Source organism: Crassostrea angulata, chromosome 8, assembly GCF_025612915.1.
Source record: "Crassostrea angulata isolate pt1a10 chromosome 8, ASM2561291v2, whole genome shotgun sequence".
In the NCBI taxonomy this organism is placed as follows: domain Eukaryota; kingdom Metazoa; phylum Mollusca; class Bivalvia; order Ostreida; family Ostreidae; genus Magallana; species Magallana angulata.
This window is the reverse complement of record NC_069118.1, coordinates 618,672-637,500: the sequence shown is the minus strand read 5'-3', so window position 1 is coordinate 637,500 and position 18,829 is coordinate 618,672. Positions and strand designations below refer to the sequence as shown.

At 31.8% G+C, this 18,829-nt stretch overlaps 1 protein-coding gene and 1 pseudogene across 1 annotated transcript in view; both read right to left on the bottom strand.

Annotated features, from left to right (window-relative positions):
- LOC128160115 (interferon-induced protein 44-like) overlaps nucleotides 1-383 on the bottom strand; it is a 7,225-nt gene extending 6,842 nt beyond the window's left edge. Inside the window, exon 1 of the mRNA XM_052823383.1 lies at nucleotides 344-383. Within this exon, the coding sequence (XP_052679343.1) occupies nucleotides 344-369 (26 nt within the window). The 5' untranslated portion in view covers nucleotides 370-383. The remainder of the gene's footprint in view (nucleotides 1-343) is intronic.
- A 5,215-nt stretch (nucleotides 384-5,598) lies between these two features.
- LOC128161310 (interferon-induced protein 44-like) lies at nucleotides 5,599-17,153 on the bottom strand (annotated as a pseudogene).
- Between the last annotated feature and the right edge of the window lie 1,676 nt (nucleotides 17,154-18,829).

The following is an 18,829-nucleotide window of genomic DNA, read 5'->3' as shown; positions in this document are numbered from 1 at the left end:
TAACATCGCTTTCCTGTATTTCAGAAACAAGATACACTTTAAACAAGATAAACAATTTCTTTGCATTGTGTGAAAGGTTCAACTAAAGAATACATCAGATCACTAGGAGCCGTTGGTGTACTAACTTAATTGACTCACTTATTTTAAACTAATATAAATCAGTTTCTTTAACCTGCTTTATGAGTAAGTAAGTTTAGCATCAAATATTACATGATATGATCTTTAAAGGATACCTGGTGACCTGCAATCATTTTACTTTTGTTGTTTGAAGATATTTGAATTCTTTAAATGAAATCATGGCTTTTGGTAAATTGTATAAAAATGTTATTCAAAGTCACCTCACCTGCCGGATTTTCCAAAGGAATCCATTAAGGTTGTATCTACAAAATGCAAAAAAGGCTTTCATAAAAGATGATTGAACAATCTGTTTTAAGACTGTATCCGAAACCTTGTCTGACATACAACAAAACATGGTAAAAAAGACTGAAATAAGGAAAGAAACAAAGAATAAAATGACCTTATTCTTAGTAGAAATTATGAATATTCATACAAAAAATCATTACAAACGTTAAAAATTCAATTTAGACATTAAAACAGCGTTGAAAGAAGAATTTGAACAAAAAATCGAAAAAGAAACAAGTAAATACTAAAAAAGAAATTAAAAAAAAAGTGTGAAGGTTTCAATCTTAATCTAGAAAATTTACGTGAAAAATTCAATGCTCAGGCACAATCAATAAGACAAATGAGGGAAAGTTTGAACTCCCTTCAATGCATGGCAGGTAATGCTTTAACTTTGGCAAACCAAACCCAACAATACTCGCAGAAAATTAACATTGAATTTCTACAATCTTATGGAACAAAACAAAAATATCCAGGACATACTGTGCCGCATAAGGAGACGGTTAATGTTGACCTTAATAATAATTTTTAGAAAGATGTTTTTAACTCAATGCTTTATGTTATAAATTCTTTTAATGGTTATAATGTTGAAGAAACTTTTTATCTATCCCTGTTTAGTATAATAGCCATATTAGAGTTTGTATGAAATTAGTGTTTATAAAAAGTTGGTACAAAAAAGATGTAATGGTCATCAATCTCTTTCTAGGTGATAATGGAAATTTTTGTCACATGTAACTTTTCAACAAAAATTTGTTTAGCATATTTGTACAATGCAATACAGCAGTATGGTTAATGCTATATGACTATATCTTAACTCTTTTTACCGGTACATATCAAATCTTTATGTAAAAGATTTAATACTTCAAATATTCTGTTACATTACAGACCTTTTGTTTGCAAAACAAATGTACAAAACCCATCTACAAACATTTCATTGCCTGTAAAAAAAAAAACTCCAACTGCAATACCAAAGTGGAATTCAGAATGGATACAATACGGAGTGGAAATTTGTGTTTATGATGCTTTAAATACATGTTCTAATACAACCAACGAATCATCTATTCAATGGTTGCAATACAGATTACTTCATAGAATTCTTCCTGTAAATTACTATTTGAAAAAAAAAATCATTGTTGTATCTCCTGTTTGCTGTTTATGAACGTGAAGTTGAGACAATCTAACATGTTTTTGTAAGCTGTGAAGAAATATCAACAATTTGGAGCAACTTCATTATGCATATTTACCAATCAACTTCTATACGAATTGATTTAAATGTTATTGATATTTTATTGGATGAACTCATATTGTCAAAGACAACTAAGTTGTAAACTTGATAGTTTTGTATCCAACCGTCCGAAAAGGTGAAGCGTCCAGATATCTGAAATGTTGTCACGAATGATAATGTATTTTTATACGATGGCTCCCAGCATTGATACTGGGATTTTTTTTTTGGCCTTTCATACTAAATAGCAATACATTATAGAGTTCTCCGTTGATATGGACATTTTTAAATATAAAGAACCACGCTTTATATTATCATTTGTCATGAAATATCAACCGGACTACCGAATCTAGTTGAAGTGTGATATGTGTCCATTTATATCTATGTAATGTTTTCAACTATTTATTTTTAGATGTGCCATTTTCCACAATAATTGACTTATTTTTAATGTATTTTCTATTCTTAAAAGAAAGTCAATTGTATTGAAAAAAATTAACGTTTACTGGTGGGAAAGTTGCAAGATCCACCAAATTACTTCCGATGAGTCAACATGCTATTTTATTTTCTTCCTGTACTTACGGTTTTGACTTAATCTAACAAGGCATTCATGTGACAATTCGTTTTAAAATAACGTTTGAATAGATAGATAAAACACAAAGTTATGTAAAACTTTTCAGTTTTCTAGATAAATAAGCATATTTTTTATTTGAAATACAGGGATGTTTAAAAAAGCGATGGCACTTGACAGTTGCACAGGTTAAGATATCCAAGCCACGTGCTGTGAGACGTGACAAATCCTGCCAGCACTGTCGGTAATTTTGAAAGTGATTAGGGAAGTTAGTGTTTATACAAGCTACTCATGAGGGTCTAACACGTAAAAAAGGTGTGAAACTCAATTGACAGGCGTTATCTTTTGTAGTGAACGGGGTATCATGAAATTTTACCGTCCGGTTAAATGAAGCAAGATTAGTATTAAAACAGTGTTTTGTGGTAAAAACAGACCGTCCGGATCCGGAACGCGTAATTCCGGATAAATGAGACAAAATAACGTATAAAAAATCTGTTCCCAAATAAAATCGTCCGTAAACTGAAGCGTCTGGTTACTTTTTTTTTGTCTTAAAAAATATACTGCCTAGTCTATCAGGGCTGTTTTTTTCATTCATATAAAAAAAATACAAAGTTGAAAAAATATATTTCATGTCAGAAATTTCAAATGCAAAATTTTACCAACGACTGGCATGTATGGAAACATAAATTTGATACATTTCCGTAGTTTTTCAATTTTTTTCTATGTTTATTATTTTTTATTGTTTGCCATTAATAAACAAACAACCACTGCCAAATATGTGTGAATGTGAGCATGAAAGTGGAAGTAGATAAATCAAAAATGGCTTTGAATTATATCATTAAAATGTTTGTTTCTATATAAAAAAAAATAATAAAAAAAGACTGTATCTGAGGTACACAAAATGTCATACCTGCTTACATGAATTTTAATCTTCCTTTTTAAAATTTCCTGAATAAAAGAAGTTGACAAAGGTTAATGTTTTGTTAATCCCAGAAAGTGGTAGATACAGGAAGAGGGTAGGTATGGGAGCCAATCATAATAACATTTAGAAAAATCCACATTTCATTGTATTTCTACTTGAAACAAAATGTTAGCTCTTGAAGTGTAGGTAGCGTAGTTACTGAAGCGAAATTCAATTGTCCTTATTTTTCATTTCAAAGTTAAATGTTTAAAATTTTAAAAATAAATGCAGAAATTCGGGAATTCATTCAAAGAAGCTACTGATGGCCCACGAACCCACCGAGATTGTGCATATTATTAAAATGATGAACAGACTAGTTCATTGATGATTTTAAGTTTCCTTATCAATGAAATCTATTGAATTATAATATTAAATAATAAATATGTATCTCTTTGTTTTATCACTGGTGTTTACAAATTGATTCCTTACCTTTATTCGAATAACACTACGTTGTTTCCACAAGAGAAAAAATTTGATCTTCCGCCAATCTAAACAATGTTTCCAAACCAAACAATGTTTTCAAATTCTTTTAAAACCAAGCGTACAAAATGTAATCATTGTTTGCAATGCAGTTTCTAAAGATTGTTATCAGAATCAGCCAGAACTAATTTTCTTTGGTGACCTTTATTTATGGTAAAGCGATTTTCTTACAGGGTTTACGGAATAAAGATAACACTATTTGTTCCCTGTATTTATCTTGGTGAAAGATTATCTGACTGCATAATCTTCCCCAAGGAGTGAACAATACACAGCCTACTGTGCTAGGGTCATTTATAGATTTTCTTACTTTTAACCTGCAATTCTTAAGAAAACAAATCAATATTATGTGAAACAGTAGGTAATGGTTATCTATATGCATTTTTACCGTCTGCATTATAGCAATGTCTTTGAAAGTAAAATTATTTTTCTTTTCAGATAATTTTCACACCGTCCACATTGGGACGTTTGCGAAGAGGACTGGCTGGTCGTGGCCATTTCAAAGCTACATTTACTTTCTTAAAACAGTGAACTCTGTTTAAAAAATATTGGAAAATGCTCAAAATTCAAATCTAAAATAATTCGATTTTTTAAAATTAGTAATTGTTTATGACCAAATATATCGTCATTAGTTTGTTGACCACACAGTCTCCTTAATTTTAGTTTATGATACATTCCAATCTCAGCAATCCCAAAAAAGTATTTTATAACGAACAGTTATTTAGGATTTGTTTAAGTAAATGCAGTTTTTTAAGTTTTATCATAAAAAAAATCATTTTCCGTGTCGTCACCATATTTAGAAATATTTTGTGCATTTCTCACGATCCTTTAAATTGTTCATGCTTTCAAAATAATTGTTTTAGATATATGACACCATGCAATATTACCTTTATGTTAATAAAAATAGTAGTAATTTTAGTAATGTATACAAATTTTTACAATATAAATATAGCTGTAAAATGATCACATGTGTCATAAGTTTTGAAATAATTCAACATATATAAAGGAATAAAGCGTGACTTCGATAGTTGGTAAAAAAAACCCGGATAATGTGAACTTCGCCAACATAACTTTAGGTTTTAAATGAATTGTTTCAAGGAATTTAGCTAGGTTCTGCAAATTTTGATATACTTTAAAAATATTTCAACAACATGTAAACACTGTTCGTGATATATTGTGTCTCCCACATCCATGTTTGTAATTAAATTAGTTTGTCTAATTTTATAATATCGTATTGTTTTAAAGTTGATTTTTAAGCACCATAACTTCTTACACTCGAAATAAAAAATTTATATTTCAAGTATTTACAAAATGTTTACAATTTTGAAAAGCATTTAAGACTATATGTATTACAACGTTTATTTAACGGCCTTGGCCGTTTTGTTGCTTTGTCCAAATGGCTTTATGAAGGATTTTATCACGCCTGACTGTATTTGATCACCTCATAATATTCAAATAATGATTTCTTATTACATATATTACATATATTCACATGATGTTAAGGAATTGTACAATCAATCTTAAATAGCCGTTGAATATATGTTTTGGACAATACGTTACAAAATTGATTCGATTGTGTTACATGTATCAGAAACAAAGACATTGGGGAATGTAAATATTTAAGCATAATTTGTATCCATTTTTAACATTTAATAAAAAACAATAAAATGATTATACTGCAGTATTTGTATGTACGTTATTTCTTTTCCATAAAACATATTGTATTTCTATGTATATATTTATCCTACTTGATGTTGAGATTTGAAAAAAAATATGCTATTGGTCTACATTGCCCATGTTGTTGGTACATGTAAAAATCGTTTTGAAAATGGTTAAGAAAAAAATAACCCTCAAACTGTTTTTTTTAAAAGCAACATATGTACCAGCTGCAGAAATGTTAAAATATTGATTTCATTTGATAGAGGTTATCTTATTAAATTTACACAATAAAATGTTTTCCTCTAAAGTTTCTTAGATCGCTGCTTTTTCCTGTTCTTGGTCATACTGGTTCTCAAGAAAATCATCAGCAAACATCAACAGCCTGCGTAATGTAGTTAACGCCAGAATGTTTATGTTTGTTTTCAATCGGGTTTCCTTTTCATAGTTTTTTACTGGAAGTACGTGTGATCTTGGTAGACCGATGATACGAGCAGTGTTGTTGACAGCTGTCTCTACAAGTCCATTAGTGAAAGCCTTTTGGACGTTTTCATTTTCCAAACAACAAATTTTGTCGATGTTGGTAAGAATCACTACGTGGGGTATTTCTAAAATAAAAAGATATTTAATAAAAGACTCAAATACAAAAATTTCCAGTGTCCCTTTCTGATATGAAAAGCACAGTTTTGTAATTAAAAGCGCAATACCACATTTGAAATGAATTATTTTTTTCATTATCCGTTACACATTATAAATCTCATTAAATATATATCGGTAAACCTCCAAGAACCATGAAATTGGGTGCCGCTATATGCAAGGAAAAGTTGAATAACCTACTTAGTATCTGATTTGTACGAGCAATTAATTCTGAATCTATGTGTATTTCTACTTCCTTTTGTATTTCCTTTCATTAGTTCAGGATTATCGTCTTAAATTAAAAAAGAGCAACTTTCTCTACAGCTTATTCTGGTGCTGATGATTATAAAATTATTCTCATCTGCAAACTTACATGTATAACAAACAGGTTACTAAACTGAGTAGTATTCAAATTTCAAGTTTATTTGCGTATCTATTGGGACAAATAATAAGAAAATATAATTATCGTTTATTATTTTTCAACACACTTGAGAAAAAGATTGGAAAAAGCCTTTGCATCACATAATTTTTCAGATTTTTATGATTTCAGTTGAGACAGTCAGATTTATACCTAACACATCAATTATACATTTTTCTATAGTGAAGATTCTTAAGTTTGAGTCTATATTTGGAGGAATTATCATTCACTGTACGTCCTATAAATTACGTATTGTCTTTCTGAGGAGTAGGTCGTGCTTTGTTTTCAAGATTCGGCTACAAGCTGGATACATTTCCCCCATTTATTTATACTTGGTAATCAAGATATAATGGAGGTCTTTTATCAGGATATAATGGTTGTCTTTTATTTCATTGATATTTTATTTCAAAGCATCAATTACATCCTTGTCTATTTGTTTAGTTACTGTAATTTATCTCGTTACATAAAATTCAGTTTATTATTTCAACCAAAGATGCGGCATTGTTTGGTCAATTACGAATTATTGCCGAGTATGAACAAATTAATTATTATGGTTACTTTTACACTAGTTTTTTACTAATTGACTTTAGAAAAATATCGATCAATCTCAGAGACGGCGAGGCGAATCTTTTTTTCCCTAAAGACTCTCAAGTAAGCATTTCTTTTTCACAAGAAGCGATGATCTTTAAAAAATCATGACCCTACATTATGTCAGAATAAACACAGTCAAACTCTTCAAAATTCAAATTTTCACCTTTCAAATAGTCTTTAAAAATTTCGCTATTCACTAACAATGATGGTAGCTTAACAACAAAACTTTATGATAAACACGATGACTTCAATTTTTTTTAAAGTCAACTTTCCTTACTTATGTATCAATAAACCTTCATCACCTGCATATTGTGATGACAAAACAGGACTATCAACAGTTTCGTTTGAAGTCATCTTTTCGTAAGTTATATGGTCGATACAATGATCTTGTCAGCAAATACAATCTTCCATTGGGTCGCATGCTGACCGACGTTTTTCATACTAAATGTTAGACTATAATTAGTCACCTAATTGTGTACGGGCTTTTCCGTTTTTTCCCGATTACGACAAAGAATACACGGCGGGTGTGACCGGTCAGCAGAGGATGGACACTCATCCTAGGCACCTGATCCTACCTCTCTCTTTTTAGAGGTCCGTGTTGCTCTGCTTTGAATTTGCATTTCGTTGCATGGATTTTGAGATGGTTGACGGTTTGTTATTGTCATTTATCATTACAATGTTTTGTTTATATCTAGATTTTAACATTTTCTCTCTTTACTCCACATAGGTTTAAGCAAATCTCGACGCTGCCATTTTATTTTGCTCCAGACAAAATAATATGTCGTCATTTTAAAAGGTAACTACTTTTAAAGATTTTAAAAGTAAATCAAAGTGCAACTAAGCAAAACACGTATTTCAAGATCTTACAGAACACGGTATCTCTGTCAAAGATAATGAAATGTCGAGAAAAGGCAAAGCGTCGGCAATAATGCCAAATACTAATTCTCACTAGACAGACATAGAGATATATCCGGGAGTGACGTGTCATATTCAACTAATGTAAATGACATTTTAGTCGACGGGAACAAATTAGCATGCCAACTAAGCCGTGAAACTTGGACTTGATGTGTTTCAAGTCATTTGATACTAGCACATAACCATTGTGCAAGTTATGAAACATGGATTAAGATTTATTTTATTATTAAGGACTAATTTTTTTGTACCTCTATCAACAACAAGACTCTTCATCTCCAACAGGTTTGTAAGAACCTTTTTTGAAAGAAGATCCATGGTGCTACCGTCAAGGACGAAGGCAACTACGTGTATCTTCTCCATTACTGTGGGCTCTGAACAAGTAATGACGCTGAATACTCTTTAAACTGAAACATGCGCTAAATTTAATTTAAAAAAATACTTTTTTTCATATTATCTACAAATTATGAAAGCAATTAAATCAACTCAAATCAAAAATAAAAGATCTTATAATGCTGATATTTCTAAAACAAAACAAGAGGCCATGGGTCCAATCGCTTACCTTATTAATATTGGCAATTGCTATAATAAAAGTAGCTGATCAATGGAGTTTTATATAGTCAAATAAAATATCCAAGCAACTTTAGGGTCCCAATGATGGTTCAAATCTGCACATCTAAGAATGTACACATTATTGGGATGCTTTTATATTCGGCTAGCACATTTTGCAGCATCAAAGTTCTCGAGAATATCTTAAGTAATTGTCCATTTGTTCTCATGCCAAACATTTGAATTGTTCGGAGGCTCGATATTGTCCATATATCATATTTGAAAAACTAATAATCAATACTACAGAAAACTGTACCTTGTGTGTTGAATGCATGTTTATCTTCCATTATTTAGTTACAATAAGCCAAAGACTAGATTGTTTTAATTAGCCATGTTCCAATTGATCATGGTGTAAATTAAATTTGACAGATAATATTTTTTCTCAATTAAACTGTCCTTTAGTGTCCTTTAAAAAGAAAGCTACTTGCTGTTCCATAAAGTAAAAATTAAATTCTTAAAAATAAAACAACAATTTTAAAGTGGGTAAAAAAAAATGTCAAATTACTTTTTGACATACAAATTAGGATTTCTATAGCCCCCCCCCCCCCCTTCCCTTCGTTAAGTAAATCAATTTCATTATTATGTTGCAAGTTGTATTTTTCTTCAGTTGAATGTTTCTCTCTAAAAAGGCACATGTCAATTAAATATTTAAGATAGTACATAACAGATTTGTCCTTTTATTGTATGTTTCTTAAAAAAAAATAAATATTTTGATTAATTGAACTTAGTCTTTGAATATTTTAATGACTAAATTTAGCAGCGTTTCTTACCACCTTAAACTGAAATAAACCAAAAACGCATGACGGGAATAACTTTGTTAAGTTTTTGTTGATGGAATCAGCTGCAATAAATAGATTGAAATTATGTAGACATTTGACTTTGCTACTCTTATATTGGGATTCGATGTTTGGTATATGCCTTATACGACTTTATTCCGACTTAAATATTACTTTTTTCTGACATATTAACATAAAAATGTAAAATGTTTATGATGACGACAACAGAAATCATGATGACAAAGATAAAAATCCGATAACGTTTTATCAGAAAAGCTCTAATGAGCCTTTGGCCCACATGACATTGTATATTAGATATACATATGGGTTGATAAACTTTAATAAAAAGTCGATGAGAAAAAATAGTATAACAACTGTGCAGTAGATTTTAAATGCATAATTTAAGGGTGTGTGCGGCCATCTTATACATTTAAGGATAAGAATGTAAACATTTTTTGAACTGGTTTGTTTCTGTCCAAAAATTCAAATCACGTTTTTTTTTCATGCATAAGAATACTAAACGGAAGTATAATGCACTTATAAAGATCAAAGTTTATATATTAATTGATATATCGGAAATCGACCAAAACGGTGCGATATATCCTATTTAGCATGTTTTTTGCATGTACCGTTATGCTTTCGCATTACATCAAGAGAGCTGGCCAATGATATATTACATGCATACAATTACTATAAAAGAAATACTTGTGTTTAAACCGTCAACGATTTTAAAGATCATTAAAGATCATTGTCCCGGATTTAGCCAAAATATTATGCAGTTAGCATTTAAGAAGTATATGCCAGGATAAAAGTCTATCTTTACTCTCTCTGTGTAATGATTGATGATTCTAAATTAAATTACCTTGTAGTGATTTGGAAGGTTTCCGTCCAGAATAAAGCCTAGGTCTTTATTGTCGATGGACATTCCATCGTCCACTCCACGTGTGTCACAAATCCTAAACCTAAGGTATTTCTTGGTCGAATGGTCACGAATTCGGAATTTTTCAAACTGATCATAGTAAACGTGGACAATTTTATTCGCAAAACAACATTAATTCTTGATGTCATTTAGCACAGAGAGAGAGAGAGAGAGAGAGAGAGAGAGAGAGAGAGAGAGAGAGAGGGAGAGGGAGAGAGAGAGTGAGAGAGAGAGAGAGAGAGACCTTCTTAGTGATGCTGTGTTTTTCGCTCCCTATGCATGCACGACAGGATAGTTCATCCTTAAATATTGAGTTGATGGTGTTGATGAAACTAGATTTCCCGGCACCAACTTGTCCTAACAGTAGAATGTTTACTTCCTGTATATTTATCTCCTCTAGTGGCTCGTACTTTGCAACAAAATCTTTTTATTCTTGCAACGTCTACAAAAAGTATTAATTTAAGAAATAATGTGATGGAAATACCAAATTTGCTTACGAACCTTATTAAAATTTTAAACTGTTAATTAGGAAAACACGGTTTGCTTTTCTGAAATATCAGTTTTGTGTTCCTTCAAATTTACATCATTAAAAAGAATAACGAATAAAAGTAATCTAACCCTATTTTAAGATTTAGATCTATTTAACAACGCAATTTGATACGAATGAGGTAACGTAGACTTTTTAACATTATCTCAAATTCTAAAAATTAAACATATGGTTTATACCGAGCGCAGAGGGAGGCGGACGAAGCAAAGTGAGGCTTAATATATATAAGAACATTCGTGAAAAATAGAAGTTAAATCAAAGGTACTTAGGGCTGAAAATTTTTCTTACGTATAGTTCATGGGCGCCGCCGTATTTGCTGCCATTTTGTTTAATATCGTTATCCCATTCATTAAATGAGTGGCCCTTTAAAATGTTTATTCTCCGTTAAGTCTCTTAAAACTTTCCAATTCCGTGTAATCAATAGATGAGACTAGTTCCACGCATGTCTTATCAAATAATTAGATAAAAATAACATTAACATTAAGGAACCGATCTTTTAGATACTGATTGAATAAAGTATAAATAGAAAATTGATCAACTTATGATATGGATAAGCATTGAAAGAAGAAATGAAAAAAATCGGAATAACGTATTTTTCTTCGACTGTTTCCGAAGTCCGAAAAAACAAAGTTTACGTTTAACATATTAACATGAAGTTATAATGTAGACTAAGCACGCGACGGTTAGTTTGGCTTATGATTTGAGTAGACAGGCGGATCTTACTGTTTGTATTTTTAACCAAAAAAATTGCGTTCGGTCAAACCGTCACACCGTTCGCATATAATATTTTTAACCGTTAAGTTGTTATTTAAGCCAAATATTAGGGTTTTCCAGTAATTTCATTTTAGGAATGACTATTTCAGAATCAGTAATCCCTTAATTTTTACCTCTTTTGTATGAAAATCACGGACGGTATTTTGTCACAGACCCATATCTTAAGATAGCATACCTGTGAATTCCATTCCGGGGTTTCCCTCCAAGGTACAATAAGTTCCTTATCTGATACGGTAATTGAAAACATTTAAATATGCAATATCAACATCAAATTGGATACCAAGTCAACACACTTTTAAAAAAATTATGCAGGGTCAAGTTGCAATTGTTAAGACCCTCAAATGTATTAGAAAATGTTTTACTTAGTTGACACATTGAAAAAAGAACCTATTAGATGTTAAGCTCTTCTGAATAACAATGAAAAGGTTTGTCAATAAAATCATTTAGGTAAATAATTTACAATAATTAACAACAGTTCAAAAGTAAGATAAGGTTTGTATATCAAAATACCACATAACCAGCGTTAATTATCAGGTAGCCGTCTTTTTAATTTGTTTTTAATCTTTTTACTTTATGAATATTTACTTTATAGAGTAAAGAGGAAACATGATCAATTTTATGGGGAAAAATAGCTTATCTTTTCATGGATTTTATAAGCTTGTTAACAAACATTTACAAAAAGTATATCAAATGCAACACTATTTTTTTAAATTTATGTAAAAAAGTATCTCTTAAACTTTTGAATGTTTGAGTTGATATTTCTTTACCAGCTGTACATGTAACTATCTTACATTATAGATGGAACTTGAATTTTAGAAGTGGATTTATGCTTATAAAACAGCATAATTATAAGTTTAAATAATTGATATGATATGAAGAAGGAAATTTAGTTGCATTCTTCAAGTAATTAATATGAATAATTTATTGGATATTGTTCTGTATCTTGTGTAGACACCTCCTCACTCCCAATCATATGGAACAAAGATACAGATCAATATCCAAAAAATCAAACAGTGTTTACAAAGCAATATAAACACCTTATCAGACTTCAAACGAAATCATTTAAAAACGAAGTTTATATCTCGAAATTCATACAACTACTGTGGAATCATTAAAATTCGTATGGGCCAATGTTCGTTGCTTGCTTCACTTTTACAAGCTAATGGGGACGTAGTTTCGTGTATTCTCTTATACTTGCAAAAGGAAATATGACTTTTTAACCCTAATTTATTTCTTCTAGAGGATGTATATTCGTGGGTGAAAGGTACCCATGAATTCTACGAAAATTGAACTACCGAGAAATCTAATGATTCCACAGTATTCAAAACTGTATCAAGTATCTTGATACAAAGGAATGTTGTACTCTTATAACACATTTCGAAAAAAAGATCAAAGTGTGTTGACTTGGTTTGCAATTTAAGACACTTTGAAAAAAAGTCAAAATACGGTATAGTTTCAAAGTGCGTTGCCACAATGAATACAGTTCATTTTTTCTGTATAATCACAATATAATTTAGGAAAATATTTATTGATTCTTAATTTAAAATAATATATCTGTATTAGTCAATGCTTTTTAAAAACTAGAGTACTAGAGAGAAACTGAAGTATATGATACAAATGACAATGTAGGTTCTACTAAAAAAATCATAAAATAGTTTACTTCTGTATTCAAACAAGGTGACCCGTAAACGCCTTAATTGCAAGTTTTTATAATAATTGCAAGTTTTTATATAGCGCTTTTAAATTGCAATGCATTTCTCAAAGCGCTTTTACAATTAAAAACTCGACAAAACTTAAGGTATACGTTTACTCAGAATGATAAACAAAGCCACTGATGATGATGAAAAAAAAAGTTGTGTGTTATAGACCTAACTCTTTTAAAAATAACGTACAGTTTATGAATAGCAATGACACTAAAAAGATGCAAAACAAACACTACTGGCTCTAAAAACCCCTGTCCGTATGAAAATCCCCTGTCTTCCCCTGTCCCCCCCTGTGTTTTCACTGTCATCCCCTGTGCATCCCCTGTGTGCCACTGTACGGAGCCCCCGTATATCCTGTCATCCCCTGTGCGCCCCTGTACACATCCCCCTGTGTGCCACTGTAAACCCCTGTCACCCCCTGTACGCCCCTGTCATCCCCTGTAAGCCACTGTCTCCCCCTGTGCATGCCCCTGATATCCCCTGCACGGTCTTTAACTGCTCGCTAAGTAATTAAATAGCTTTTAATTAATTCGGATTTTTAAAAATTTATATATAGCATTCATGTTTTAGACGGTGCTTCAGGTTTTCTTTGCATTTCATAGAAGGCAATATTATTACAAGTGTGAATAATTTTGACTCAACATTGACACAAATCAAGATATACTTGTATACCGATAAACCGCTTATTTTATTACATGCATTTAAACAAATGACCATGTTCTGTATTTTGTAAAAATAAAATAGAAAGAAAAAAAATAAAAATAAGTGGAGGAGTGCGTGAAATCTGCAATGTTCTGTGCCATGTAACCTGACTGAGAGAAAGCGCATAATAATAATAACACAACATGATCAGCACGTGCAGATAACCACACACCGCTCGAAATGATCACCTATATTTTGACTGTTTGACCAGTGCAATGATGCATAGAATTAAACAGCCTTTATGAATTTAATGTAAATCGCTGATAATTGCTGTCAGTATTGTTTTTTTATAAATCATGAGAGAGAGAGAGAGAGAGAGAGATAGAGAGAGAGTTGATTTTTTTCGGAAAGGGGGATTAGACCGGTCCATTGACACTTTAAACTTCTATCAGCTAGTGTGCATTTTCCAGTTTAGTTATTCATATGCATTATTGTATAGAATTGTCCACATGCATATACACTGTAGAGCAATGATACCGTTAATGAACGATTTAATGCATGATTGTATGCAAATGCCGGTAACGGGGTACCATTTAATTATACACACATGCATTATATTAAACAATGGTCCGGGTTTCGGATCAGAACAATATCAGGCATTTATTTTAATTTTATTTCATTTGAAAAATGAAAAATATAAAAGAGCAATATACAGTTTTACTTCATATCACTGTGCCAAATAATGTTCTGAATTTAAAGCTCATCAATCTTTTCATGTTTGAAATTCTCAGAACTTGCATTATTGTGTAGCATTACCGAGCATCCAGACCAGTACACGTGTGTCTGTCACCTCCTTGTTCCCAGTCTCGCTACCGTGCACTGCAAATTGTCAAGAAGGGCTGTATACAGTATATAGCTATTATATAATCACTGACCGACCATTCAGATCTGAGGAAGTGTGTGTATATATACGTGTACACGGGTGTCTATCATCTCTTGTTCTTTTATCTCGCTACCGTGAACTGCAAATTGTCAAGAAGGGCTGTGTACAGTAGCTATTATATAATCACTGAACGAGTGAAATTATGTCAACATCATCTCCTTTGAAAACTGTAGCTTCAATCAGCTAGTTGTTAATCATGTGTCTTCAAGTTTTTGATCAATTGATCTGGAGTAGTATAAAACATTGATGAATTAAAAATCAATTTGACAGCTCTAAGTTAATCTAAATAATTAAAGAAAATTGGTTTTAAAAATTAATAAGGATTGCATGTTTACTTATTAAGAAATTAATTCCCGTTTAAACTATTTGTAACATTTAATTAAAATCAATGCAATCTCTCTCTCTCTCTCTCTCTCTCTCTCTCTCTCTCTCTCTCTCTCTCTCAGTGTATAAACTCCATAGGCTACATGTATAGAAAACACTAGTTCTACATTTACATTTATGTTGTGTATGTTCTGACCACCTGGGCTGCGGAATGTTAAAGAATAGGTAATAAAGATTAGGATTGCATGTTTACTTATTAGGAAATTAATTCCCGGGTAAACTTTATAATTAATAAATTTAATTCAAAGTCAATGCAAACTCTCTCTCAAACTCTTTCTCTCTCTCTCACACACTCTCTCTCTCTCTCGGATAGATTTTGGAAATTAATGAAATTGATTATGAGATTAAAACATGAGTTTTAATTCAATTCAAGAGTCCAATAAGCCGGTCAGAAACGTATTGAACAAACATACTAAAATATTTCTTAGACAAACTTATATAAGCTAATGAAGCTTTGTTTTGCTTTTCACGGGAAATTAATAAAGGTATAACCAAGAACTTGGTTAGAAAAAAGAAGAAAGGTGTACTCTATCGTTACATAGCTGATTATAAATTCTTTATTCTGACTGCTTTATTGGTTTAAGTGCGCTCCTATATGTTTAGATATATACAAAACCATGTGCCGCGCTTGATCTTAGTTTCTAGTGTATGTTTATTACCATAGGCTTAAGATATTCTTAAGTAAAGTGTACATATATCTGTAGACAATTTTAAAAACTTAATAATTCACTATATGTTGTATTTTTATGTCTGTTTTTCAAATATTAGGGAGTAGCGATGTCCCCGAGCTCAAAAGGACTACATGCCCTAAGGGCTTGCACACCTAATATAAAAAATAATTCCCGCCCTCACCTGAGGTTTACCACCCGGTGAATCTCAAATCTTCAGTTGTTAGCATAATTTTTGAAGTATCAACAAATTATCAACTAAAAAATGTGATTTCTAAAATTACGATAACAGTGTGTCTTGTGATTCGGCGCTGTTGAGTGCAAATATTGACTTTTAGCTCAAAATATAACACATGTGATTTCAATAGTTGAATTAAGAAAATGATATTGAAAAAAACCCAGTCAAAAGCCGTACAGGGGATGTCAGGGACATGCACAGGGGTATACAGTGGCTTACAGGGGATGACAGGGGCGTTCAGGGGGTGACAGGGGCTTACAGTGGCACACAGGGGGATGTGTACAGGGGCGCACAGGGGATGACAGGGTATACAGGGGCGCTGTACAGTGGCACACAGGGGATGCACAGGGGATGACAGTGAAAACACAGGGGGTGACAGGGGAAGACAGGGGATTTTCATACGGACAGGGGTTTTTAGATCCAGTAGTGAAACCCTGAGTAAACAACAACCTTAAGCTCTTGCTTATCATATTACCACATTTGTTTTGATATCAAGCTAAGGTTATAAATAGAAAAGACCTTTGACCAGGTAGACCTCCAGATCTGTGACGTTGTTGTGACCGTTCGCCACAGACTGGGCTGTCTCTCCTTTCATGTCAAATCTTTTCCCGTCAAAGAAACTATCTGTGCTTAATTGGTAATAGTTTTTCCTGGATATTTTGTCTTCTTTATTGGAATAAAAGGTTCGCAAAGAAAAAAAACATGGTCCGCAAATGCTTGCCTGGTAATGAGTTTCTCCACATATGTATGGAAATTTCTTTGGTTTCCAGTTACCAGCAGAATATAGCTTAAACAAGAACGCTCGTTGATCTGTACACCAGCTTCCGGTACTTCCCCAGTTGTCTGGGACATACGTGTTTCCCCAGCTGTCTGACAGGTACCCTCCGTACACGTTGTTGTCCGTATTGTAGAGGATGGTCACAGTGGGCCCTTTGTTGTCACACAGCTCGTGGAACCTCTGTGGAGGCACCCCGTCACGACTTAGTTTATAGAGAAGACAAAACTTACTATCTCTGCTCATCCATTTTGATAATTGGGTTTTGTCCTTATGTGTAAGAAAACCAGACATGATTCTTAAGCTGCGGTTTCTAAATTTCTTCAACAGCTGAAGCCACAATTCTTTAAAAAAAGGATCCACCTTAGTCATAAGGTCTAATGTTTGACTTTTTCGTTTATAATTGTAAATTCTAGGATGATTGTTGAATTATGATCCCCCTCCTAATCATTTCATTGAGGTATTTCCGTCTATAAAGCTTTTTTGACTTTATTGGATTTGATCCTCCAGAACGTTTTAATCACGTCATAATCAAAGAATGATTTATTATTCCTTTTATAAAAACAAATAAACAAAAAGTGTACTGATTATTAGGATTGGTTTGAGATCAATTGATTGTTGTTTTTCAAAGACATTATCAAACGGGCATATTATACTTATTCACAATCCAAACTTAGATACAAATGTACCTTTTTATGACCTTTTATAAAAATTGATGATAACAAAACAATATCAGTGTTACCCAAATTCATCATGCCGATTAACGTATCTCATTTTTTTTTTGTCACTGGAAACTCGTAAGTGGACATAAACTTTCAATAATATTTTACCGTTTCATTATTAAATATTCATAAAAATGTCTGCATATGTATATATGTATATGTGGTAAATAAAAACAAATCATAAAGAACTCTTATGCCAAAAAATGTGATAATCCAGTAACGTATATGATACGTGTACTTTTGCGTTTGTCTAAAATAACAAATCCAAATGATTCATACATTAAAAAAATTAAAAAAAAAACACTAATATATTTAAATAAAGCCTAGTCGCAAAGCGGTGAAGGCAAACAATCATAAAAAAGCAAACAAAAAATCAGTAACGTAAATTAGCATGTAGAACTTCATATGTGTAAAAGGAACTTAATTTCCAAATTACGATTGTCCTAAAATACGACCCTATTTCATTTTCGTGTGCGAAATCAATTAGGCTAGCTAAATAAAACCACAAAAAATCGTTATTTGCCCATAGTTAACAAAGAAAGACTTAATTTGATTAAAACATTAAAAAATATGATAAATGATATAACAACTAAACACACTGAATACGAACCTTCTGAATAGTTACTTTCGTTATAATTTCAAGATAACACAAACACACGATTCCAAAAAATCTAAATACGGTAGCAAATATCGACATTTATCAGCTCTGGCACAATTTTTGGATATCGATCTGATTAAATTGTTGCATAACATTTTTGTAGCATATAAAAAAAATATTGCGTATGCAAGGGATTCTCCAACGCTATCAAGACATCTTAGTTACGTCACATTCTGTTATCAGCGAGTTGCTTACTAATAAATGAATTGCATATTTTTTTGTTTGCTCCATTTTAATCCATATAACATTTTATATGTAGTCGGTTTTTATTTTAACTTCTTTGGTTTTTTTCTTTTTCGGTATATGCCTTTTTCAGAGCAATGCTTTAGGCACCTAATGAGGTTCATACGTACCAAGTAAATGAAGTATGTCACACTTATATACAAAATTAGAAAAAAAAAATATAGGGGAAACAGAATGAATACCTGGTTGGGGGTCTCAAATGAGCTGTGGTATCTGTTTTACATACATATTTGAACATTTGAAACAAAAACTCTTTGAGGTAGTGATGCATCAGTAATCACACCTTCCAACGTTTTAAGCATAAAAAAATTCTATTATAAATTACCTTTATCTTTGAAACCTCATCCAATGATTCTGAATAATGATATACATGGTAGGAAAATGTAGT